Source organism: Dromiciops gliroides, chromosome 1 (genome assembly GCF_019393635.1).
Source record: "Dromiciops gliroides isolate mDroGli1 chromosome 1, mDroGli1.pri, whole genome shotgun sequence".
Taxonomy (NCBI): Eukaryota; Metazoa; Chordata; class Mammalia; order Microbiotheria; family Microbiotheriidae; genus Dromiciops; species Dromiciops gliroides.
In genome coordinates this window covers 57,681,173-57,706,165 of record NC_057861.1, presented here as the reverse complement: position 1 = coordinate 57,706,165, position 24,993 = coordinate 57,681,173, and the positions used below count along the sequence as shown (strand labels likewise).

The 24,993-nt window shown below is 43.9% G+C and overlaps 2 protein-coding genes across 2 annotated transcripts; one reads left to right on the top strand and one right to left on the bottom strand.

Moving 5' to 3' along the window:
- Positions 1-6,260: 6,260 nt before the first annotated feature.
- MRPL34 (mitochondrial ribosomal protein L34) lies at positions 6,261-8,794 on the top strand. Its single transcript, XM_043990397.1, has 2 exons — positions 6,261-6,457; positions 8,265-8,794. Exons 1-2 carry the CDS (start codon positions 6,261-6,263, stop codon positions 8,536-8,538), a joined length of 471 nt encoding a protein of 156 aa, XP_043846332.1. The 3' UTR covers positions 8,539-8,794.
- Positions 8,795-16,965: 8,171 nt separating this feature from the next.
- On the bottom strand, positions 16,966-17,709 carry LOC122737311 (folate receptor alpha-like). Its single transcript, XM_043979795.1, has one exon. It carries the CDS (start codon positions 17,704-17,706, stop codon positions 16,966-16,968), a length of 741 nt encoding a protein of 246 aa, XP_043835730.1. The 5' UTR covers positions 17,707-17,709.
- Positions 17,710-24,993: the final 7,284 nt, after the last annotated feature.

The following is a 24,993-nucleotide window of genomic DNA, read 5'->3' as shown; positions in this document are numbered from 1 at the left end:
CTGTTCCGGAGCCAAACTGAGAGAGAGTAAACAGCACTTCCCACTTCCAGCCTCCCTCCCCTGGAAGAGGCCATCCTTCAAGATGATGGGTCAGCATCATGCAAATCCCTTGGTTCACTGGACTTGAGGGTGTTCATTGTGGAGTTCATTGTGTACATTGTGGAGTTCAAAGTCCTTAGCTTCTGAGAACTTAGCTTCTGCCCAGCTGCCCCCAAGCTCATTATTTCTTACGGTGGATAGAGCTGGGGGCAGCTAGGTGGCACAGTGAATAAAGCACCGGCCCTGGATTCAGGTAGGACCTGAGTTCAAATCCGGCCTCAGACACTTGACACTTACTGGCTGTATGACTGTGATGTTTAAAATATAAATGTGTTGGGGCAGCTAGGTGGCTCAGTGGATAGAGCACCGGCCCTGGAGTCAGGAGTACCTGAGTTCAAATCCGGCCTCAGGCACTTAACACTTACTAGCTGTGTGACTCTGGGCAAGTCACTTAACCCCAATTGCCTCACTAAAAATAAATAAATAAATAAATAAATAAATAAATAAATAAAATGTGTTGTCTAAAAAAATCTAATGTGCGGTCACCTTAAATGAGAAACTTTAGCACCAGTCTTTGGGCATTCAGCATTTATTAAAGTGTACCAGGTAGAGTTCTAAAGTACTCAGATAGAGTTCAGAAAGTTAAGAAAAGGCCTATCTAGCCTAGAGTTCCAGCCTGGTCAGGTTTTTTCTCAAGTCCTCCACCATGAGTCTGCTTAAATCACAAATTCCTCTCAAACTGATTGTGGAAGCTTTTTATAGGTCTGGAGCAGAGGTGGTCCTTACACACTGCTTCAAGCTGATTGGTAGGTGTCATCCAAATCCATTGGTTCACTGGACTTAAAGGTGGTCTCAAGTTGAGTTCAAAGTCCTTACCTTCTGAGAACAATACCTTCTTAAGGGATAGCCAGGTATGGTTATAATCTAATTAACTTGAAGTAGGCTAATCAGTAAAGTGAATCACTCTCACTTAATTCAATCAGTTTAACCTCCAGGTGGGCCTTTGAATATCTGCCAAATCTTGTTATTTTCTCACAGTGACCCTGGGCAAGTCACTTACCCCTCATTGCCCCGCAAAATAAAATAATTGAAAAAACAATGGGTCTAGAGTCAGGAAGACCTACCTTCAAATCCAGCCCCAGATACTTACTAGCTGTGTGACCCTGAGCAAGTCATTTAACCTCTGTTTGCCTTAATCCTCTGGAGAAGGAAGTGGCAAACCACTCCAGTATCTTTGCCAAGAAAACCTCACTGACAGCCTGGTCCACAGAGTCATAAAAAATTAGGTATGACTGAACAACAACAAAAACTAATACATTCAGCCCCTTTAAACCTCTCTTTGCCTTTTTTTCCCTTTTTTTTTTTTCTCCTTCCCAGGTCAAAAACTGTCTAAAAAGGAAAGATACTATAGAACCTGAAAGAAAACACAATAGATAGAGCTTTGGGCCTAGAGTCAGGAAGACCTACCTTCAAATCCAGCCTCAGATACTTACTAGCTGTGTGACCCTGGGCAAGTCATTTTTAAAAATAAAATAAAATACTTTCCCATTCCAAATAAGAAAAAATTGGAAAATAAAATGTGGTACCTAAAAATCAACACAATATTCCATGTGGCTTCTGACCAGGGCAGAAAACAGCATGACCTCTTGCTTATATCAGCATTTTTGGTGTCATGCTGTTGATTAAGGGCTTGCAATTCATCAGAACTACAAAGACTGCTGAATAGCTATGCCTTCCCCTCCCTTGAAACCAAAATTTTTTAACTGAGGTATAGTAGCTAGGTAGTGAACTGTCATAGAACGCTGGCCCTGGAGGTCGAAGGACCTGAATTCAAACCCAGCTTCAGATACTTGTATGACCCTAGGCAAGTCACTTAACCCTGTTTGCCTCAGTTTCCTCATTTGTAAAATGAGCTGGAGAAGGAAATGGCAATACACTCAACTATCCTTGTCAATAAAAATCCCAAAATGGGGTTATGAAGAGTTGGATAGAACTGAAACCAGTCAACAACAAAATAGAACCTTTACATTTATTCCCATTAAATCTAAACATACTGGACTGGGTGTAATAATAATCTAACCTATAGATGTCTTTTTGGATCCTGATTCTGCCATCCAATATGTTAGCTATTCCTCCAACTTTTGTATCAACTACAAATTTAGTCCATAGTGTTCCATCTCTTCCACAAAGATGGCAAGACAGATTTTGTCAAATGCTTTCTTGAAATTAATCTATTCTTTATTACAGTATTCCCTGGATCAGCACCACTCTAGTTAGTCTGTCAAAGAAGAAAATGAAGTTACTCTGACATGACATGTCCTTGATGAAATTATATTTGCTCATAGATTTAAACTCTTGCTAAATGCTCACAAACTATTCCTTTAATTATTCTTCTCTTTTCACCAAGGGTCCCTCTTGCTACAAAGAGCTCAGGTACATTTGGGGGACCTCTTCATTATTGGATCCATTGTTCCCATCAAGGTAGGATCTTGGAACTTCAATATTTGGTTATTCCCCCAAAGGCAGCCACCATTTCCCCTTATAAGCACACAAGTATACACAACTTCAAAACATAGAATGGTTTAATTTACACAATAAAAGATTCAGAAAGGACTTCCCTCTTTTTTTGTTTTGTTTTTTTGGTGAGGCAATTGGGGTTAAGTGACTTGCCCAGGGTCACACAGCTAGTAAGTGTTAAGTGTCTGAGGCCGGATTTGAACTCAGGTCCTCCTGACTCCAGGGCCGGTGCTCTATCCACTTCGCCACCTAGCTGCCCAGGAGTCACTTCTAAGACCACAGGGAGTCAACAAATACCTCTCATACAATGTGCCACCCTTCCTTTCAGGAAAGTCCTGATGACTTACAGTAGTATCCAGTGGGGTACCATCATAAGATAAGGTTCCTTCATGCCTCTGCTCTCTGTCTTGTTGCCCTTTTGTTTGCAACTCTCCCCGTATTGATGCACCACTACTGATGTTTTGTTTTTTCTTCTCAGCAGATGTTACTACTGTCCTTCCTCTGTGCCTCCTCCCTAGTCTTTGGTTCTCCTCCCTCAGATGGGCTTGGCGCTAATGAATTCATAGGAAATTTAGGTGCAGAAAAGTTGTGACTTGCCTAATGTCACTCAAGCAGTCAATGTCACAGTCAAGATTTGAACTCAGATCCTCTGATTCCAAATTCATCTCTTGTTCATTGTACCACAAAGCTGACCATGAAGGGATTGCACTAGAACCTCAAGAATATCAAGCACCTTTGGCCCATTACAACTTTCTTTTGTATTAAACCCAGGTCCCACAGCACAGCCCTCCCCACAAAGGCTCTATTCATGTTTTTCTTGATCCACATAAACCTTTGTTTTCCATGCTAGTCCAGCATGTGTGAAGCTCAAAGCTATTCATAGGGACTGTTTTTGTGTCTTTTTTGCGTTCCCAATGCTCAGTATACTCCCTGGAATACAGCAAGCACTTAGTAAATGCTTGTTGATTGATTAATTCCTTCTCTAGCACCAGCAGAGGGTACCTTTTGCTTACATGAGCCTCTGTGAACTGAGTATCTTGTCACTGAAAAAATCAGCTTTTCAATTTGTCTTTCTGTCTTTCTGTTGAGTCCTTTTTCCTTTCCCTTTCTAGCTCCTCCCACACAGAGGTTTGGCCTTCTGCAGTAAAGGTGACTGAGCCAGGTTGGGTGAATTACCCCCAGATTCTTTATTTGACAGTCTCTAAAAGCAAGAGAAGGAGGGAAGAACGGATGGAATCTGGTGGTTTTACTCAGGGTAGGCGTCCAAAAACCTACCAGGGAACAGAGCAGCCTTTTACTACAATGAATTGTCATGTTTTAACTCTACTTTGCTGACGTTTATCACACCATTACTGAGTGACCTCTCATCCAACACCTCCGGTTGATGCTTAACTCCATTCCCTGAACCACAAGAAGCTGCTTTTCCCTTAGTGGCTACAGCGCCATCTTCTATGAGAAGAACCTCAGACCTCTGACTTTTGTGATCCATGGCCCAGGGGACTCTTTTCCACAAGTGACTTCTGCTCTTGATTTGCATAGACTGGGTTCAATCTTGAGAGTGCCTTCCCCTCCTCCCCCCAAAGAGATCAAGTCCCTTTTCCTTTCCCTTTCTAGCTTGTTATACTTCCATTCTTCTGGCTTTTGACTTCCTGAGCAGCTAGGTGGTGAGGTGGATAGAAGGTCAGGCCTGGAGTCAGGAGGACCTGAGTTCAAATGCAACCTCAGACACTTACTAGCTGTGTGACCATGGGCAAGTCACTTTAACTGCGTGCCTCAGTTTCCTCATCTGTAAAATGATCTGGAGAAGGAAGTGGCAAACCACCCCAGAATCTTTGCCAAGAAACCCCAAAATGTGAACACAAAGAGTCAGACATGACTGAAACAACTGAGCAACAACAACTACCTGGTTCCAGGTATAGCACTGTCCTCTGAGACACCCAGCTGCCTCAAATTGATGAGTAACAAAACAAAAAGAGAAGGAAGTCTTTTCTGAATCTTTTATTGTGTAAATTAAACTGTTCTATGTTTTGAAGCTGTGGATACTTGTGTGTTTATAAGGGGAAATGGTGGCTGATGAGTAATAATGGGTGTTGTATAAAGGGTAGAGTTGACCAGCTGGAAGTTGATCCTTTCTGTTCCTTCTTCCTGACTGGATCTTTTTTCAGGTCCTTCTTTCTTTCCTTTTTTTTTTTTTTTAGTGAGGCAACTGGGGTTAAGTGACTTGCCCAGGGTCACACAGCTAGTAAGTGTTAAGTGTCTGAGGCCGGATTTGAACTCAGGTCCTCCTGATTCCAGGGCCGGTGCTCTATCCACTGTGCCACCTAGCTGCCCCTTTTCAGGTCTTTCTAATCTCCTCTTTCAGAGGCTTTAGGGTATAAACTTTTCTCTGGTTGCCACCCTATCCTTCCCATCTTTTTTCTTCCTGGGAGATTTAATCTGTCACCTGCTTGTTTTTAGTTAGCTCGCCTTTTAGCCTGGAGATATTTTAAGTAGCTTTTATCAGATAAAAAGTTATTAATTCTAGCACAATAGCTCAGAACCCCTAATTAGGAAAATTTCTAACACCCACACAGAGGTTTGGCCTTCTGCAGTGATTAAAATTTTTTTCTTATCTCTATCTCTCTCCTGGCTTCTAAACAAACAGTGAAGGCAAAAAAAAAAAAAATCAGGATAACAGAACACAGTATAGCATCTGTTATTGGGCATGCATAGAGAGGGGAAGTTGGGGAGGGAACAGACTTTTGGGGGGAAGTTTCTTTGGTTCTTGAGGAGGTGAGTAAAATTGGCAACCACCAAATTTTCTGTTCCGAGATGCCTGAAGAGGACCAATGGTCCTCCTTGATCTCTCCCTCCTTTGCTGTAGTTTAGTCCTCTCTTCAGTATCTCTTTTTTTTTGCCAGTTGATGTCTTGCCCATCCTTTCTGGCTCAGCTCAGTTTTAAAAACTGAGCAAGGTTGGCAATGATGCCTCCTCCACTACTGCTGCAGTTGCTTCTTAGCTCTTGCGGTGCCCATTCCCTCCTCTCAATCCATTGTTCAGAGACTATGGGTGTCCCTTTAAAAACTCTTAGGCATGATTCAAGTCTGTGTTCTGGCATAGACGGAGATGGTCTCAAACCACTCTCAGCATACTTGTCTCACACACTGATTCTCTCCTTCCTTCCTTCCCTCTCTCTCCTCCCCACACCCTCTCTCTCACTCTCCTCACCCCCGCTCGCTTCCTCCCTCTTCCCCCCTTCTCTCCCTCAGAATGTAAGCAGGGTATGTCTTTTCCCTTAGTCTCATATTCCCAGTGTTTAGCAGTGCCCGGAGCATAATACACGGTTAAAAAAGTAATTTTATCTATCTATCTGATGGGACACTACTTTGTTCAGATCCTTTTAATCAACAACTAGTACATTCTTTCCAAGCCCTATTGCAAACAGAAGCTGGCATTAGATCTTTTCTGCAAAAAGGTCTCCATCATTATCACTCAGCATTTATTAAACAATTGCTGTAGGGTGGACACTGAGCTAAGGCCCCGCCTCCAGCGCAGGCGCTAACCAGCTCTAGGTGAGGCGTCGAAAGCCAGCCTCAGCCTGAGCTGTACGTACGTACGTTCCGGCCGCCCTCAGAAACTACACCTCCCGTGAGCTCTTGCAACAAGGCCCTGCTTTTTTTTTTTCCCACTGAGAGGACGAGAGCAAGGTGAACGTGTCTGCCCCCATGCGTTACGCGCCTGCTCTTACAGAGCGCAGCGATTGGCAGGTAGAAGCCAATGGGAGACGGTATTGTTGCAGGCTTAGGGTGGTCTACGTCGAGGCGGAGAGGAGGATGGGCTTCGTGCTGCGCGCATTCAGTCAGTGGCGGGGCCTCGTGGGACCCCGGGGTGGGTTCCCCGTTGTCCATGACGCTGCTGCCAGGTGAGGGCTAGAGTGGGAAGAATCTGGAGGAGAAGAGGGAAGGGGAACCTTAGAACACGGAACGTTAGATGAGAGCGGGGAGACCATGGAATTTTAAAACTGGGCAAGGGAGAGGGGAGCCTTAGAACATGGAGCATAAGAGCTGAGGAGGGGATGGAAGCCTTAGAACTTGAAACTTTAGGAGTGGGAGGGAGAGGAGAGTCTTAGACCATGAAACATTAGAGCTGAGGAGGGGGAAGGGAGCCTTAGAACATGGAACTTTCGAGCTGCAAGGGGAGGGGCGGGAAGAGAGCATTAGAATGTGGAACAGTGGAGCGAAGAGAGGCGAATAGAGGACATTAAATCTGAGGAGCACTTTAAAGGCCAGCCCCATCATTTTTTTTTTTAATTTTTCGGGACAATGAGGGTTAAGTGACTTGCCCAGGGTCACACAGCTAGTAAGTGTCAGGTGTCTGAGGCTGGATCTGAACTAAGTCCTCCTGAATCCAGGGTGGGTGCTTTATCCACTTCACCACCTAGCCCCATCCTTTTACAGAGGATGAAACTGAGACACAGGGTTATGATTGTACATCTCTTAGTGTCTGAGGCAGGGTTCGAACGCAGGCCTTTCTGACTCCAAGTTCCAGTGTTCGGTATACATTGTTTGAACTAGAAAGGGGGAGGGGACCCTTAGAATATGGAATGTTAGAGCTAGAAAAGAGCCAGGAGGGCATTTTAGAATGAGTAGTGTTGGAGCTAGAAGGGAGAGGAGAAGAGTATTTTAAAACTCGGGATGTCCCAGCTGGAAAGAAGCGGATAGTGTAGCCCTTATAGAGGGAACAATGTCGTGTCAGGATTCTGATCACTTACAATGTGAGTTTGAGGTAGCTGTTTATCTCTAACGATGGGATTCTGGGCCAGGGTGGGCATGTCAGGAGGAGAGGGAATAAGTAGAAAGAGGGAGGAAGGGTCAGTGATTGGGGAGAGCCTAAGATTTATTAAGTGTCTGCTTCATGCAAGGCCCTGTGCTCAGCCCTAGGGACACACACACATCTGTGTGTGTGTGTGTGTGTGTGTGTGTGTGTGTGTGTGTGTGTGTGTATTTAAATGTCAGTCCACTCTTGAGGAGCTTAGAGCCTAGTTGAGTGGATAATTGGTGTGGAGGGGGAGAGAGTGGATTGTCTCTATGCTGCTGGGAGGGAGAGAATCTTTATCTAGAGCCAAAAGACACAGTCCCCTCCCCCCCATTAATTTAGGGTGACCCTAGGTAAGTCACTCCCCCTCTCTAGAGGAAACTTCCCTGTTTCCTCCTCTCTAAAAAAAAATGGGGTTAATGATACCTGCTCTGCTTTCCCCATGGGATTATTGTGAGCATCAATAGAGGTGATTTGCAAATGACAAAAGTGCCAATAATAATGGCTCCAGTGTTTCTCTAATAGGATGACAATCCTAGGATATAGGTATTATAATAATGAGTCCTATTTTATAAATGAGGAAACAGGCCCTCAGAGGTCAAATGATTTGCCTATGGTCAGAGATAAGACTAGAGGCATGATGTGTGGTCTGTTGACTTCAGAGCCTGCATTCTTTATTTATGCTATATCAATCTGCTACATACTTGTGAGTTATTACTGGGGTCCATTCCCCTTTCTCTCTTCCATTGGTGCCCAGTTCTGTTCATAGCCCAGCCATAGTCCTAAATAATAAAGAGAAATGGGCATTTCACTAGTCAGTTTCTGGTTGGTTACCAACTTGGCCTGTCATCCACACTCCAGTGTTGTCTCCTCTCATTGAGCTTGCTCAAAGAAAACCCCTTCCTTCATTCTAGATCATTCCTACCATGGCTGCCCCAGTTCAGGACTATCACCCTCCTCACTCGAGTCTCAACTGATCCCTGTGGCAGCTTCCGTGCAGCACAGAATGGGTCCCTGGCACCTTGGTGCTATCAACAGGTCCGTTCTAAGGCCCGAGGCAATGAGTATCAGCCCAGTAACATCAAACGGAAGCGGAAACATGGTTGGATTCGGAGGCTCAGCACCCCTGGTGGAATCCAGGTTATCTTGCGGCGAATGCTGAAGGGTCGGAAATCCTTGAGCCACTGAGACCCTGAGCAGGCTCTGTCAAGGAGCCTGAATGAGCAACACCTAGGGACTGTATTAGCAAGATGGGATGGACCGGAACACCTCCAAGACAAAGCCTGGGTTCTTGCATACTGAGCCAGGACAGTGGCTTCCCTTTTCTCGGTATATTGATAACATGGGACTTTTTTAGCAAGAACTGTGGATTTAGAAGACTGAAGTCCTTTCTGTCATGTCAGACAATTTAGTAAATGCGAACTATTAAAGCAATTAAACCCTACAGAGATGTTGGGGTGTGATCTTTTCTCAGGTGTGCAGTTTGTGGGGGGAGTTATAAGCATATGTATTAAAATGAAATTTAATGGAATAAATGAAGTCCTATACTTGAGTTCCAAAAAACCAACCACACAAATAAAGAATGGAGGAAGTGTGAATAGACAATAGTTCATTGAAAAAGATCTGGGGTTTTTATTGGACTGCAAGCTCAAGACAACTGATATGGAAGCCAAAAATCCAATTTCAGGAAGCATAAAAAACATGTAAAGTGGTCAGAAAGAAGGTTTGAGATAGTCCCATTGTGTTCAGTTCTGCTAAACTTATCTTAGGAAAGATGTAGACAAACTAGAAGGTAATTATAATGGTGAGGAGATTGGAGACCAGAGTATGCAAAGATTGAACAAACTGGCAGGTTTAACATTCAAAGCCATTTACAAGCCACTATCCCCATAAACCCCAACCCTTCCAGTCTTATACTTCCATTGACACCCCACATCCTCTTGGATCCAGTGACAATGGATTCCTTGCTGTTTGTTGAAAAAGACACTCATTTCCTGACTGGATATTTTCACTGGCTGTCCCCCAACCCTGGAGTGCTTTCCCTCATCTCCACTCCCTGACTTTTCTGATTTTCTTTGAGTCCTGCCTAAAATCCCACTTTCTACAGGAAGCCTTTCCCTCTTAATTCTAGTGCCTTTTCTCTTTTGATTAATTTCTGTTTAACCTGTGTATGCCTTGGTTTGTACAGTTATTTGCATGTTGTCTTACCTGTAATATTATGAGCTCCATGAGGTTAGGGCCCATATTTGCCTTTGTATCACTAAGCTTAGTGTTGTTTGTGACACATAGCAGGTACTTAAATATTTATTGACTGACTTAGAAGGTTTAGAGGGTAGGGCATAGTGACATGTAAAATTAAATGTGTGGTCACCTATTCCTGTCCCAAGTGTAAAGAAAATTTAGCTGGGGTTTCTAATATATTTGTTACTTAGAAATTAGAGGCAACTGCACTAGTTTTGGGCATTAAGCATTTATTGGTTTGGTTTTTTTTTTTAAGTGAGGCAATGGTGGTTAAGTGACTTGCCCAGGGTCACACAACTAGTAAGTGTTAAGTGTCTGAGGCCGGATTTGAACTCAGGTACTCCTGAATCCAGGGCCGATGCTCTATCCACTGCGCCATCTAGCTGCCCCAGGCATTAAGCATTTATTAAAGTATATTAGATATTAGTAAAGAGAAGACATATGGCTCTGAAAGATAGGAAAGCCTAGAGAAGAGAGAAAATGGAGGCCCATGCAAGTGGATAGAGCACCGGCCCTGGAGTCAGGAGGACCTGAGTTCAAATCCGGCCTCAGACACTTAACACTTACTGGCTGTGTGACCCTGGGCAAGTCACTTAACCCCAATTGCCTCACTAAAAAAAAAAGAGAAAATGGGGAACCCTAGAGGGCTGCCTCTGCACTCACCCTGTTCCCGCACCAAGGAGAGTTGAGAGTCTGTGCAAGTTCACTGAGGGCAGGAGCAGAACCCGCCCATAAATATTGTTCAAAGCTCATTGGCTAGCATCACTTAAATCTACTGGTTCACTGGACTTGAGGCAGTTGGGTGCAGTCATGCTAATGTCAGAGGCCAGGTCAGAGGTCCTCTGGCGGTAACAAAGCTTTCAGGTAGGTGTGGTTTTTCGGCCCCTGGAAGTCCCCAAACCCCTATTATTTTCTCACACCATAGAGGCTGTCTTCTCAGATTGTAAAGGCTGTCTTGGAAGAAGACCCTAGGGGACAGTTAGGAAAAGTGAATGGAAGTTGCAGAAGGACTGATTTAGGTCTGATGTGAAGGGGTAAGATCAGAGATCTAGAACTGGAAAAGACCTTAGAGGTGGTCAGGTTCTACCAAGGCCCATGCAAGTTGTGATTTGCCTAGGTCACACCTAGAGTGTCAGAAATAGAATCTGAATTCTTCTCAGCAATACAATGGTCCTAGATCCAAAGGAGTCATGATGGAAAATGCTCTCCAAATCCAGAAAAAAAACCAACACAAAAGGGGCAGCTAGGTGGCACAGTGGATGAAGCATCGGCCCTGGAGTCAGGAGTACCTGAGTTCAAATCCAGCCTCAGACACTTAACACTTACTAGCTGTGTGACCCTGGGCAAGTCACTTAACCCCAATTGCCTCACTAAAAAAAAAAAAAAAACCAACACAAAAAACCTGTGGAATCTGGATGCAGATCAAACCATACAATTTCTATTGTTTTTGTTGTTTTTCTTTTTTGAGGTTTTTCCTTTTTGCTCTGATTCTTCTCTCATAACATGACTAATGCAGAAATATGCTTAAAGTGATTGTACATATATAACCTATATCAGATTACTTGCTGTCTGGGGGAGGGGAGAGGGAGGGGAGGGAGGGAGGGAGAAAAATTTGAAACTAGAAATCTTATAAAAACAAATGTTGTTGGGGGCGGCTAGGTGGCGCAGTGGATAAGCACCGGCCCTGGATTCAGGAGTACCTGAGTTCAAATCCGGCCTCAGACACTTGACAATTACTAGCTGTGTGACCCTGGGCAAGTCACTTAACCCCCATTGCCCCGCCAAAAAACAAACAAACAAACAAAAAAACAAATGTTGAAAATTATCTCTAAATGTAACTGGAAAATCATAAAATATTTATATGCAAAAAAAGAAAAGAAAGAGAATTTGAATCCAGGTCCTCTGAATACACTTTCCTTGAGAGATTGACCCAAAGCAGGTTTTGCAAAGTTCACATTTCCAGAGAGTTCTCAAGGCCCTCTAGACCTCTCTGAGACACTGCATGCAGATAGACCACATCTAAAACCATCAGGTGGTCATTTATTGTTGAAAATCCAAGACTTGGGCTTTTGGAGCTGGAAGAGGGCTTGGGAGGTAGTATGAGACAGACTCACATGTTCTCTGGATGATGGAGAACATGAGGGTATTCACTGACACTTCACTTGGTTGCCAAAATTGATTGCTCCAACCCAAAGGGAAAGTATGTCATATACGTCGATTGACCTGGGTTTCCCACTTAAAGAAAGGGTTTGGGTATTCCGGTCAGATGGAAAAAAGTGTTCTCTGGTTTTGCCTAAAGCTTTTAAAAGTTTAGCTTCTATTACCACCAGTTCCTCTTATTGCTTCTGGCAGCAAATGGAGGTTTATAGCAAATTCTCTGATGGCATCACTGCTGCTGAGGCTATCCCTCGGACTCGCTGCTAGATATTGAGTCAACAGTGTGATGACAGCCAAGAAAGCCAGGTTGCATGGAGAGGTGTAGTATTCAGGAGGGGACAGTTCCATGAGTAAGATCATATCTGGAATATTGTGTTCAGTTTTGGGGACAACCACAGTTTAGGAAGGACATTAAAGAGCTAGAGAGTGGCCAGAGGGGGATGGCTAGCAGAATAGTGTAATGATTGGAATGATGCCACCTGCTGGAGACTTACTGTAGGAAAGCTCCAACATGAGGAGAGGGCCTCTGAGGGCAGGACCATGTGTCTTTTCTTTGGCATCAGGAAGTGATGTTTGCTGTTGGGAGGAAGAAGGGGGAGGCTGGCGCGCTGGCTCTCTTTCCTGTGGACTCTGGCGGAGAGCAGAGCTAGGAATGCTCTCTCCCTTTAATAGATAGAGGAATCTAGGCCTTTTTCTCTCTCTTTACCAAATTTTTATTCTCCTTAATAAATGCTTAAAAATCTAACTCTTGCTAAAGCTTATAATTTATTGGCGACCACTCATTAGATGTTTTAGACAATATCGCTAGAATTTTAGCCCTTCCAATAGAAAGGGCCTTAAGCTCATACCACGACTAGATCAGCTGAAGGAAGATGTTGAGTCAGAGAAAGACCTTAGAGGAGGAACAGGAGGGCAGGAAGTGATAGATGTCTTTAAGTAGATTTGTTCTGTGGGGCTCCAGGGAGCAAAAACATTGGATAAGGGGCAGCTAGGTGGTGCAGTGGATAAAGCACCAGCCCTGGATTCAAGAGTACTTGAGTTCAAATCCGACCTCAGACACTTGACACTTACTAGCTGTGTGACCTGGGCAAGTCACTTAACCCCCACTGCCCTGCAAAAACAAATAAATAGATAATTAAAAAAAAAAAAGAAACATTGGATAAAGTCTCTCATGCTATTCTTGTGGAAAAGATAGAAGTTGTCTAGATAATGGGACAATTATGTGTCAGTCAACTAGAATTCAAGCACCTACTATGTACCAGGCACTGTGCTAAGCACCCGGAATGCAAAAAAAAATTATTATTAACTAGCTAATCTAGTCTGAAAAATTATATAACTGTACTTATGAAAAATTATTATAAGTTTAGAAAAATTATAATTGGGCTGTAAATCCCTTTGTGGTTGCCATTCAAATGTAAAAATATTTTGTTAACTTGCTGGCCTAATTTGAGGGGCCTAATCTGACTTAATCTTAATCTGGGACTGTTGACTGGTTATCTGACTGCTATTAATAATTAGAGGAGGAACAGGAGGGCAGCAAGTGATAGATGTCTTTAAGTATTTTAAGAGACTGTACTGAAGAGGGAGTAGATTTGTTCTGTGGGGCTCCAGGGAGCAAAAACATTGGATAAGGGGCAGCTAGGTGGTGCAGTGGCTAAATTAATTTAATATGGGCCATTTATAAGGTTCTACCACACTGTTCCACTCCCAAAATTGATAAGCAAACTATTAAGAAGCCTCTTAATTAAATAATCAAAGCAGAATTTATTTATAAAAATAAATGTAAGATATAAGGGTTAAGAAATGCAAATTATACAGCCTGTCTGCTTTCAATACAATAAGGGCCTTTGCTGCCTCTTGCCTTAGGGTATGCTCCAGTTTTCTCCAACTTTCACCTTCACTCTGGCTCCCCTGCTTAACTTTTTAACTGCTCTCTCATTACCGTAGCGATGAACCCCTGAAAAGCCCCTTACTCCATACGCCTCCTTCCTCAGTCACCTCTATTACTGTCTTCTTAATCTTCCAGCCTCCATCCTTGCTTTCTTGCTTTTTGCTTTTTCTCCTCCACCCCCCCTCTCTTAGTGCTCCAGCCTTTCTGTTCTCTTAATCTTCACTTTCTCCAACCTGTACCCTGTGCTGACCACTTCTGTGCTCTCCACCCCGCCCCCTCAGCTTTCTCCAACCTCCTGTACTGTCTCCTGTTCTGTCTGTCTGTTCCATCAGTCCGCCGCCCCTACTGTCTAGCTACCCTGTATATATATTCCTTCTCTCCACTCAAACCTTGGGGCTCCCTGCGCCCCCACACACACCAAGCTAATCCACCAGCCAGGGCTGCGGCTGGGGGGAGGGGACGCTCAGGTGTCTCATGAGTCCCCCTGCTGTGCGTCCAGGGACCTCTCACAGGCTATGCCAGAGGCCGGCCTGGATGAGCCCGGGATCTCTCAGATAGATCTGCTCAGGGCTGAGGGAGCTGGGGCTTTTTCCTCCAGCCGTCTGACCTGGTGTCTTGTATAGCCCACAGGGCTTTTTTGGCTCAGCTGAAGCAGAGGGGGAGGGGCACCAGTCCCTCCCACACAGAGAAGAAAAACCTGAGGGCCCAAGACTTTCTAATCTCAGCCCAAAGGTAGGGTCCCCAAATCAAAATAAATTTCCACACAACAAAAGGCAAAAAATGGTCCATGTTCTCCAGGAGCTCACAGTCTGATAGGGGAGACAACAAACAAATAACTATGTACAAATACACACACACACACACACACACACACACACACACACACAAACACAGAGGAAGCAATGTCAGAGAGGAGACGCTAAAATTAAAGAGGATCTAGGACAGGTTTCTTGCAGAAAGTGGGAATTTGGCGGAGGTTTGAAGGAAGCCAAGGAACCTCGGAGGTAGGGAGGAGGAGGAGGAGGAAGAGAGTTCCGGGTATAGAGAAGTCAATGAAAAATGCACTGAGCCTGGAGGAGTATTGTTCAAGGAGTATCAACGAGGCCAGTGTCACCACATGGTAACAGGGAACCACTGGAGTTTGTGGAATGGCTGATGGTTATAGTCAGACCTGCACTTTAGGAAGATCAGTTTGTCAGCTGAATGGAGGATAACCTGGAGTGAGGAGACACTTGAAGCCAGGAGACCATCTAGCAGGTTATTGAAATAGTCTAGGTGTAAGATGATAAAGGCCTGCACCAGGGTGATGTCAATGTTAGAATGTTAGCAGACAGAAGAGTGGGGGCACATGTATGAATGATGTTAAGGTAGAAATGGCAAGACATAACTACTGGTTGGATGTTAGGAGGGTTGGGGGGATGGGGGTGAGAGAGAATGAGGAGTCAAGGATAACACCTAGGTTTCAAGCTTGGGTGACTGGGAGGATAATGGTACCCTCAACAGTAATAGGAAAGTTAGGAAAAGGGAAGGGTATTTTTTCTGAGGATGAGATAGTTCAGTTTTGGACATGTTAAGTTTAAGATGTCTATGGGACATCCAGATTGAGATGCCCAATAAGCAGTTGAAAATGGAAAATCTTTCCTGGAGGTCAAGAGAGGGTTAGGGTCTGTGATGTTTAAAATCTAAATGTGTGTCTAAAAAATCTAATGTGTGGTCGCCTTAAATTAGAAGCTTTAGCGCCAGTCTTTGGGCATTAAGCATTTATTAAAGCATACTAGGTATAGAAAAACAGAACATGTAGAGTCAAGAAAAGGCCTATCTAGCCTTGAGTTCCAGCCTGGTCTGGTTCTTCCTCAAGTCCTCCGCCAGGAGTCTGCTTCAATCATATGAACTCTCTTCAAAGTGAGTATGGAAGCTTTTTATAGGTCTGGAGCAGAGGCGGTCCTTACACACTGCTTCAGGCTGATTGGTAGGCATCATCCAAATCCATTGGTTCACTGGACTTGAAGGTGGTCTTGAGTTGAGTTCAAAATCCTTAGCTTCTGAGAACAATACCTTCTTTTAATTTTTTTTTTTTAGTGAGGCAATTGGGGTTAAGTGACTTGCCCAGGGTCACACAGCTAGTAAGTGTTAAGTGTCTGAGGCTGGATTTGAACTCAGGTACTCCTGACTCCAAGGCCAGTGCTCTATCCACTGCACCACCTAGCTGCCCCAGAACAATACCTTCTTAAGGGCCATCCAGGTGTGGTTACAATAGAATTAACTTGAAGTAGACTAATCAGTAAAGTCAGTCATTCTCACTTAATTCAATCAGTTTAGATTAATCTCCAGGTGAGCTTTTGAGTATCTGCCAAATCCCATTATTTTCTCACAGGTCTGATTGGTAAGTAGTCACTGATGGAGCTGGTGAGATCACCAAGTGAAATAGTATATAGATAGAGAAGAGAAGACAGTTCAAGACAGAGCCTTGAGGAGCCCCACAGTTATCAGGCAAGACTAAGATGAAGACTGAGACTGAGGATGGGAGGAAGGAAGTAGATTTAGAACTGATTAACTGGCCGGAGGATGGTCAGAGAATGGTACTTATTAATGATTTAGGAACAAAGTGTAGAAGTTGCAAAGACAAGTTTAGCTTTGATGTAAAGAAAAATATCTTTTTTTTTTGATCAATCAACATTTATTAAACTTATTAAACATATATGGACCGGGGCGGGCAGCTAGGTGGACTAGCACTGTCCCTGAATTCAGAAAGACCTGAGTTCAAATCCGGCCTCAGACACTTGACATTTGCTAGCTGTGTGACCCTGGGCAAGTCACTTAACCCTCATTGCCCCCACCAAAAAAATTAATTAAAAATAAACATATTTGGACTGGGTATGAACATATATAGTACTGGATACTAGGGATACAAATATAATCAATGAAATAATCCCTACTTGAAAGGAGTAGTATTAAGGAGCATTTCACTTTAGAGAGGGCAGAAACAATATTTAATTTTCCCTAAAGAAAAGAAGGAGAGAAGGGAAGATTTTGCTATGCAGAGAACAAGGTAGGAGACTGGACCTGGAGTCACTTAAAAGTGGGGAGAAGGGCACTCCCTCCCTGCCTCACTCAGTAGTGGTGTGGGGTCTGTGAAATCCAAAGTGTAGGGGGTTGGAGGTTTCCCATCAGGTTTGAGGGGGAAGAATCCAGAGTGGGAGGAAGCCAGGGTTTCAGGAGAGCCAGTCTGTGTCAGGCAGGAAGCTGGAGTCCAAGGGTCTCACACTGGGAGTAATTTTGGCTATGGTTTTACATGTAGATTGGTGGGATTTCTTTCCTGATGAGGGTTAAACCCAGAGAAGCAACAGCAGTGTCAAAATCAAGAAGGGGAAACTGGCCTTCCAACTGAAGATGCCTGGGGCAGAGCCAAAAGCATCGTATTTAGCCACAGCTTCATTGGGGTTTCCTGAGGCTGGGTCAAAGCACATCTGGATACATTTGCCACCACCCCGGCTAAAAGAGCTTACTTTGTAAGAATGACTTAAAATGTTCTCACATAAGGAGGCTGGTGTTGGGAAGTAAAATGGGAAAGGGTGGCAGGCAGCCTTAGCTGGGCACTCATTAATCCCTGAAGTCCTATTCCAACCTGTGTGCCAGTTATCTCTGCAGGTATAGGAAGTTTGGCAGTCCTCCCACCATTGGATACAATCCTTCTTGCACAGAGGAACATTCAGGACCCGTTCTTTCCTCATACTTGAGGACACTAGCTGGATCCAGGGTCCTAGCCTAGGTCCTGATAGAGACGTGCCCTGGATAAAGTGGCGTCTGCAGGCTGGGGTCATCATCCCACAGTGGTTATAGTTGAAGCAGTACAGGGAGGAGGGGTTTTCATGGGCGGCAATGCTGGTGTCTGCTGTGCAGCAGGCTTTCTTCTTCCATGGGCTACACTGGTTATAAAGGTTATCTTCTCGGCCAGACTGTAACTTGTGGTGCTTAGACTTCATGCAGACATCGAGCATATGATCCGGACACCCTTCAGCCATGGCCATGAGGCCCAGGAACAGCAATCCCCATCCTAGTTGAGTCATGGTCTGAGGGATCTGGCTGCAGTAGCTTCTCAGAGATTCTAAAGAAATCTCAAGAAAAATATCTTAACAATGAAGAGCCATGCAAAAGTGGGATTGACTGCCTTGGAAGGTAATGGGATTCATTCCCCTCACTTCTGAATTTCAAGGAAAGGCTGCAAGGCACAAATTGTTGTGAAGTGGATTCTTATTCTAGGATAGACTAGACTGAAAAGCTGCTTAAACTGTGTATTGTGTCCCCACATGGTGTCATGTAACTGAATGTGGGGTTCACGAAAAATTTGGCAACAGTTAAAGGTTAAGAAGTTTTGTTATATCCCTATATGGTAGGGTCATGTAAAAAGGGGTCTCAAGTGGAAAAAGTTGAAGAAACCCTGGACTAGACTAGATGGTCATCAAGGCCTCTTCCAACTCTGGTTTTGTGATATATGCAAGGCATTTTGGCAGGCACTGGAGACAGAAATGGAAAATAACATGATTTTGGCCCTCAGGCAGTTTGTCATCTAATGAAGGGGATAGACATAAAGGGAAATAGAGATGGTTCAAGTTTGAATTCCATTGAACCAAAGAGCCACCAGGCAAAGCGTTATAAGAAATTCAAGGAGAAAGTGTTCACTTTTATGTGGGGGGAGACGAGCTTCATGGAGCAGATAGCATTTGAGTTGGACCATAAAGGAAGTAAAGATATCTCAACAGGTGACAATAGGATGGGGAGGTGGAAAGAGAGGAGGTGTCTCTTCCACTGGGAGGGACAGCATGATCAGTGGCATTGAGGTGGGAGTGGGCTGAATGAGATCAGGGGCAGGGGAGTAGTATAATTTGGCTAGTATGTAGACTACTCGAAAGGGAGAATTATCAGGGAAGGTTGAATCTGGGTGCTAGTTGTCCTTGAGTGTCAAAATAAGAAGTTTCAACTTTATTCAGTATGCAGTGGGGAGCCACCCAAGGTTTCTGAGTAGGAGTTCAAAGCAGTTCACAAAGAATATTACTCAAGTAGTGATTGGGGGTCATAGAAGGGACTGACCTACAGTGAAGGCGAGGAGAGATAAATAAAAATGTTTTCAAGTCAGAGGCTCATAAGGGCACAAAGTACTAGAAATAGTCTGAAGGAGCGATGACTTCTGACTAGGGATTCATTGAAGGCTTTGAGGATAGGAGGATATATTTATCAACAGGCAGAGATGGGGAACAGGGGAGGGGGTGTGTGCAGTGCATTCCAAACATAGAGAAGAGTTTGAACAAAGACACAGAAGTGGGAAGTCACAGGATGTGTTTTAGAAACTGGTGTGTCATCAGTTTGTCTAGAGTATAGTGGGAGATGAAACTGAATCCTTTTCTGGAGAACCTTGAATGCCAGATGAGTTTGAACTTTACCTGGTAGGGTCGAATAAGAGGCATCTGAAGCTAGAAGGGCTGGACTTTAGGAAAATGCCTCGTGGTCTGTACATGATGGATTGGAGAAGGGCGGGGAGGCTGATTAAAAGGCCCTCCTATGGGGGCAGCTAGGTGGTACAGTGGATAAAGTACTGGCCCTGGAATCAGGAGTGCCTGAGTTCAAATCTGGCTTCAGACACTTGACACTTACTAGCTGTGTGGCCCTGGGCAAGTCACTTGACCCCCATTGCTCCACCAAAAAAAAAAAGGCCCTCCTAGTGGTTCGGGTGAGAGGGCATTTAAGAAGTAGGCCAGGCTCATGCTTGTAATCCCTGATATTGGGGAGTTGGAGGCTGGTAGAGCACTTGAGTGTGGGAGTTCTGAGCAATAGGACTTCCACATTAAGACCAGCCCCAATATGGGGAAGATTGTTTAGAAAGAAGCAAACCAACTCATATCAGAAAGAAAGAAGGTTTAAGCTTCCTGTGCTTATAATGGGATCAGACTGTGAGTGACTTGCCATACTTTCCACTCTAGTGAGACAGGGTTAACAAATACACAAAGTTAACAATACAAGATAGAATAACAGTACACAAATAACACGTTAACAGATACACAAAGAAATCGCAGTGGGAGTGAGATGGCGGAGAATGAACATGACAGCTATTGTGCAACTAGGTTGGACAGGAAGTGGTGATTAATTGGAGGTATGGGATCTAGGAAATGAAGGGGTAAAAGGTGACACTGACATTTTGAGCCGGAGGTACTGTCATGATGGTGTTGGCAGAGACATAATAATCAAGAGGAGAGAGGTAGGTTGGTTGGCACCCCAGGGAGAAACCAGCTTCCTTGATGCCAGTCACCATTACCAACTCATGTCCAATCATTCCTGAAACACAGTTATCCAGATATTGGTCTCCAGCTTCTGTGAAGCTGATATTACCCAGAATTGTGGGGGAGATTCAAATGGCATTGTCCCAAACCAGTAATAGAGACTATGATATGTGCGTGACTGTTTTTTCCACTTAAAATTATTTTTCTTATTCTACACTTAAGAAATAAAACAAGATTTCCATAACAAAATGGAAGAGCAAAGAAGAGGATCATACCCGAAGCTGTATGTGTACAACTTTCTAACAAAAGGCAGCATAAGATAAGGACCACAAGAGAGCCTTGTTTTTCTCTGCTTTGGTCAAACCACAATTGGAATGTGTTTGTTTATTTGGGTTTTTTTGTGGGGCAGTGGGGGTTAAGTGACTTGCCCAGGGTCACAAAGCTAGTAATTGTCAAGTGTCTGAAGTCAGATTTGAACTCAGGTCCTCCTGAATCCAGGGCCAGTGTTTTATCCACTGCTCCACCTAGCTGCCCTGGAGTGTGGTTTTTAGTTCTCCAAGTGTCACATTTTAGGAAAGATGTTGGCCTTCTGGGACTCGTCCAAAAAAAGGCAATGGGGGGGGGGGGGCGGGCAGCTAGGTGGCGCAGTGGATAGAGCACCAGCCCTGGAGTCAGGAGGACCTGAGTTCAAATCCGACCTCAGACACTTAACATTTACTAGCTGTGTGACCCTAGGTAAGTCACTTAACCCCAATCGCCTCACCCCCCCCCCAAAAAAGGCAACCAGGATGGCGACAAAGCTTGAGATCATCCCAGAAGAGGATCATTTGAAGGAACTGAGGACATTTAGCCTAGAGAAGAGAATACTTAGGGGTGACATGATAGCCATCGATAGGTATATGAAGGGTTAACATATGGTTTATTTGCTGGGCACTGTGGGACAGAAGCTGGAGCAATGGATAGAAGTTAGAGAGAGCAGATTATCAGTAGATACAAGGAAAAACTTGACAACAATTGGATCTGTCTGGTAGTAGATCGATTGCCTTAGGAGATACTAGCTCATCTTTTTTTTTTTTTTTTTTTAGTGAGGCAGTTAGGGTTAAGTGACTTGCTCAGGGTCACACAGCTAGTAAGTGTTAAGTGTCTGAGGCCGGATTTGAACCCAGGTACTCCTGACTCCAGGGCCCGTGCTCTATCCACTGCGCCATCTAGCTGCCCCTTAGGCTCATCTTTACTGGAAGCTGTCTTGCAGGGGCTGTAGAACCATTTCTTGATGTGATAGAAGGATAGATTTTTCTAGTTGTATTCCCAGTGCTTAGCATAGCACTTTCACATCATAAGGGCTTAATAAATGCTTCGTTCGTTCATTCATTCATTTGTTCGTTCATTCATCTTCTCATTTTACAGATAGAAATAAGGGCAAAGAGGGGAAAATGACTAACCTAAGGTTCTACATGAGTAAGAAACAGGGAGACCAGTATTTGAACTCATTTAACAGCTCATAATTCGGCCAAGAGCCCATAACCTGAGAGGTAATAGAGGCCTCAATTCGGCCTCCATTTGGACGGATGGCATTTGTCCAGAGTGGAGAGAATGGGACTGGTGCAGGAGATGCTGCAGAGGCAGAATCCCTTTCTGACTCTAAGGCCATCCTGCAGCTACCTGTGCCATGGGTGACAGCCATATAATGTCCTGGGTGTCAACTCACAATCTCCTTCTACTGTAGGCCCTCACAGAACCCTTATTCCTTAACGTGTCCATTCTCTTGTTGGAGAGAAGGTTCAGGGGGCTTTCAGGTGAGACAGTGTAAGATAACATTTGAGGTGGTACTAGAGTGTTATGTTTGGGTGGGGCGGAGCTCTTGAAGCACCTTCCTTCATATCCTGTGGGGTTTGCCCCTTTTTAGTGCCTTTGACTTCTGGTTGGTGAAGGAAGCTATGGATGTAGATGAAGTAAAAAGCAGCAGAGTGTGTTGGAAAGAGCCCTGGATTTATAATTGAGAGCTGGAATTCAGATCCTGGCACTAACGTTAACTAGCTATGTCACTGTGGAAAAAAAGTCAACTCTTTTTCTAGTTTCCTCATCTATAAAATGAGAGTAATAAGTATTCAGGTATCAAATTTATGAGGAATGGTATATCTAATGTTTTGTGCTACAGAAATGTGAGTTGTCCTCCTGTGCTACCTCCTTGCCCCTCCCCCCCCCCCCCCCCCCCCCCCCCCCCCGTCCTTTCAGCTGTGATCATTCCTTCTCAATCTTCTTTGTTGGTTCATTATCCATGATGTGCCCTGTAACTGTGGGAATTCCAGAAGCCTCTGTCTTGGATTACTCTTGCTCCCTTCTTATTTCACTCTATACTATCTCATTTAATCTCTTCAGCTCCCCTGAGTTGTTATCATCTCTATATAAACGATTCCCATATCTATGTATCCAGCCCTAGTTTTGCTCCTGAACAACAATCATGTATTTCCAACTGCTTATTGGCTTATTGCAAACTGGACATCTTGTAGGCATCTTAAACTCAGCAGAGCCAAAACTTTCCTTGCAAGTCTCCTCCCCTTCCAAACCCCTTATCACTGATAAGGGCATTCCCATTCCCCTGATCACCCAGTCACAGGATCTCAACATCATCCCCAAGTCATCACTCTCACTCACCTCATGTATCCAGTCTTTTGCTAAATGTTGTCATTTCTACCTCCACATCTCTTATATATGCCTCCTCCCTGCTCTCATAGCCACCACCCTAGAGCAGACCTTCATCACCTCTCACTTCGATTACTGCAGTAACCTTCTAAATGGTCTTCCTGCCTCAGGTGTTGTCTCTCCCAACTCCAATTCATCTTCCACTCTACTGCTGAGGCAGTTTTCCTAAAGCACGACACCCCAAGTTGCTCCAGTGGCTCCCCCTTTCCTCCAGGATTTAAATATAAGGCCTTCTGCCTGGCATTTAAATTAGCTCTTCATAACTAAGCCACTTTCTACCTTTGCAGCTTTCTTCTGCCTTACTCCCTTCCACACACTCCATGACCTTTTTACACTGACCAACTTACAGTTCCCTGACCACATTCTAGGAGACATTCTATCTCTTGTCTCTGGCCATCCTTCCTGCCCTTACTGCTCTGCCTCCTTACCTTCACCTCTTAGTTTTCCTGGTTCCCTTCAGTATTCAGCTCTAATCTCACTTTCTGCAGGAGGCCTTTCTGGCTCCCTCCAGTTGCTAAATCCTCAGATCACCTAACATCTACTCTGCATATATCTTATATGTAGATATTGATACATCTCTCCCATGAGAATGCACATTCGTGGAGCATGAATAAGAGCAGGAATTGTTTGCTTTGTATCCCCAGCACTTAGCACAGTGTCTGACACATAGAAAGTGCTTAATAAATACTTGTTGGCTGACCAACAAACTGACTATTTCTGGGGATTTCACCTCAGAAAATAGCGACCATTTACCATCCCCTATTTTCTCCTTTATTCCAGTCTCTGATGAGGTGGTGACCCTTCTCTTTGACCTCTTTCTATGTTCTCCTGTAGACCACCCCTGCTTTATCCACTGTACCACCTAGCTGCCCCTCCCTCCCCCATCATTTAAAAAAAAAGAGCACATACTTTTAGGAGGTCCTACTATGTGCCTCAAGTTATTATCTTACGTCTTTTTATTCCCCGACCAAAGTCTAGAAAATGCTGTCTCTTCTGTTTGTCTTCACTTTCTCTTCTTTCAGTCCTCAGTTCTTAGCGATCTAGTCCCTGACTTCATCACACAATGGCTTTCTCCAAAGTTATTAGGGATATCTTAGTTGAATTTGTTGCCCATTTTCTTATCCTTCTTGACTTCTCTCTCCTTCTGGAGACTTCTCTCTTTCTCTCTCTCTCTCTCTCTCTCCTCCTCCTCCTCCTCCTCCTCCTCCTCCTCCTCTCCCCTCTCCCCTCTCCCTCCTCCTCTCTTCCTCCCCCTCCAGCTCTCTCCTCCTATCTGTCTGGTTATTCCTCATTTCCCTTTGATCCATATCATGCCTATTAACTGAGTATACCCTAAGGTTCTGTCCTGGGCCATTTTCTACTTTCTCTATATATCTCATTTGTGATCTTATCAGCTCCCTAGGGTTCAATGGTCATCTTTCTGTACATGGAACCCAGGTCAATGCATTGATCCCTAGATTCAATCTCCAGTCTCTTATCACCATTTCAGACTGGATGTTCAAACTCAACATTTCCAAAGCAGAATTTATCTCTTGTTTTTCCTTTCTCTAAAGAATCTGCCTTAATTACTGCTTTCCCATTGAACAACAAAAAAAAAAACTTCATCCCAATACATGCATAATCCAGAAACACAAATTCCTACATGTGTATCTCTCTGAATTTTAAGTTCCCCCTCTCTGGCAAGATGTAAATATAGTTTCATACTCAGTCTTCTGGATTGGTGGATTTCTCATTACTTTGACCAGAATTCTAAAGTTTTTCAAAGTTATTTCTTTCTGGAATGCTGTTGTTGTATAATTGTTTTTCTTGTTCTGCTTACTTTACTTTCTATCAGTTCATATAGGTCTTTTCCAGTTTCCTCTAAAACTGTACATTTTTTTCATTTCTTGTGGCACAATAATATTCTACTACATTCATGTGCCATAATTCTGTCTAGCCATTCCTCACTAGAAGAAGATCCTTAGTTTCTAATTTGGAGCTATTATAATAAGAGTTGCTATGAATATTTTTGTACACATAGGTTCTTTTCCTTTGATCCCCTTGGGGGTATTGGCCTGGTAGTAGTATAACTGAGTCAAAGGGTATACACAGTTTAGTAATTTGGGGGGGCATAGAACTAATTTTTCCCCACAAATCATCCTTCTTCTATACTTTTCTTATTCCTGTAGAGGGTACCACAATCCTTCCATTGACCCAAGTTCAAGGCTTTACTGTCATACTTGACTCCTTACATTCATTCCACATGTCCAGTCAGTTGACAATCTTGTAATTTCTTTCTCCACCAAATCTATTATGTGTGTCCCCTTCTTTCCACTCATACAGCTCTAGTTCAGATTTTTCCACACCTCTTGCCTGGACTATTGCAGTAGCTTCCTTATT

Coding starts and splice junctions, on each gene's coding strand:
- MRPL34 (XM_043990397.1), top strand. CDS start 6,261: ATGCGTTACGCGCCTGCTCTTACAGAGCGCAGCGATTGGCAGGTAGAA. Junction 6,458..8,264: donor GTCCATGACGCTGCTGCCAG/GTGAGGGCTAGA, acceptor CCTTCATTCTAG/ATCATTCCTACCATGGCTGC.
- LOC122737311 (XM_043979795.1), bottom strand. CDS start 17,706: ATGACTCAACTAGGATGGGGATTGCTGTTCCTGGGCCTCATGGCCATG.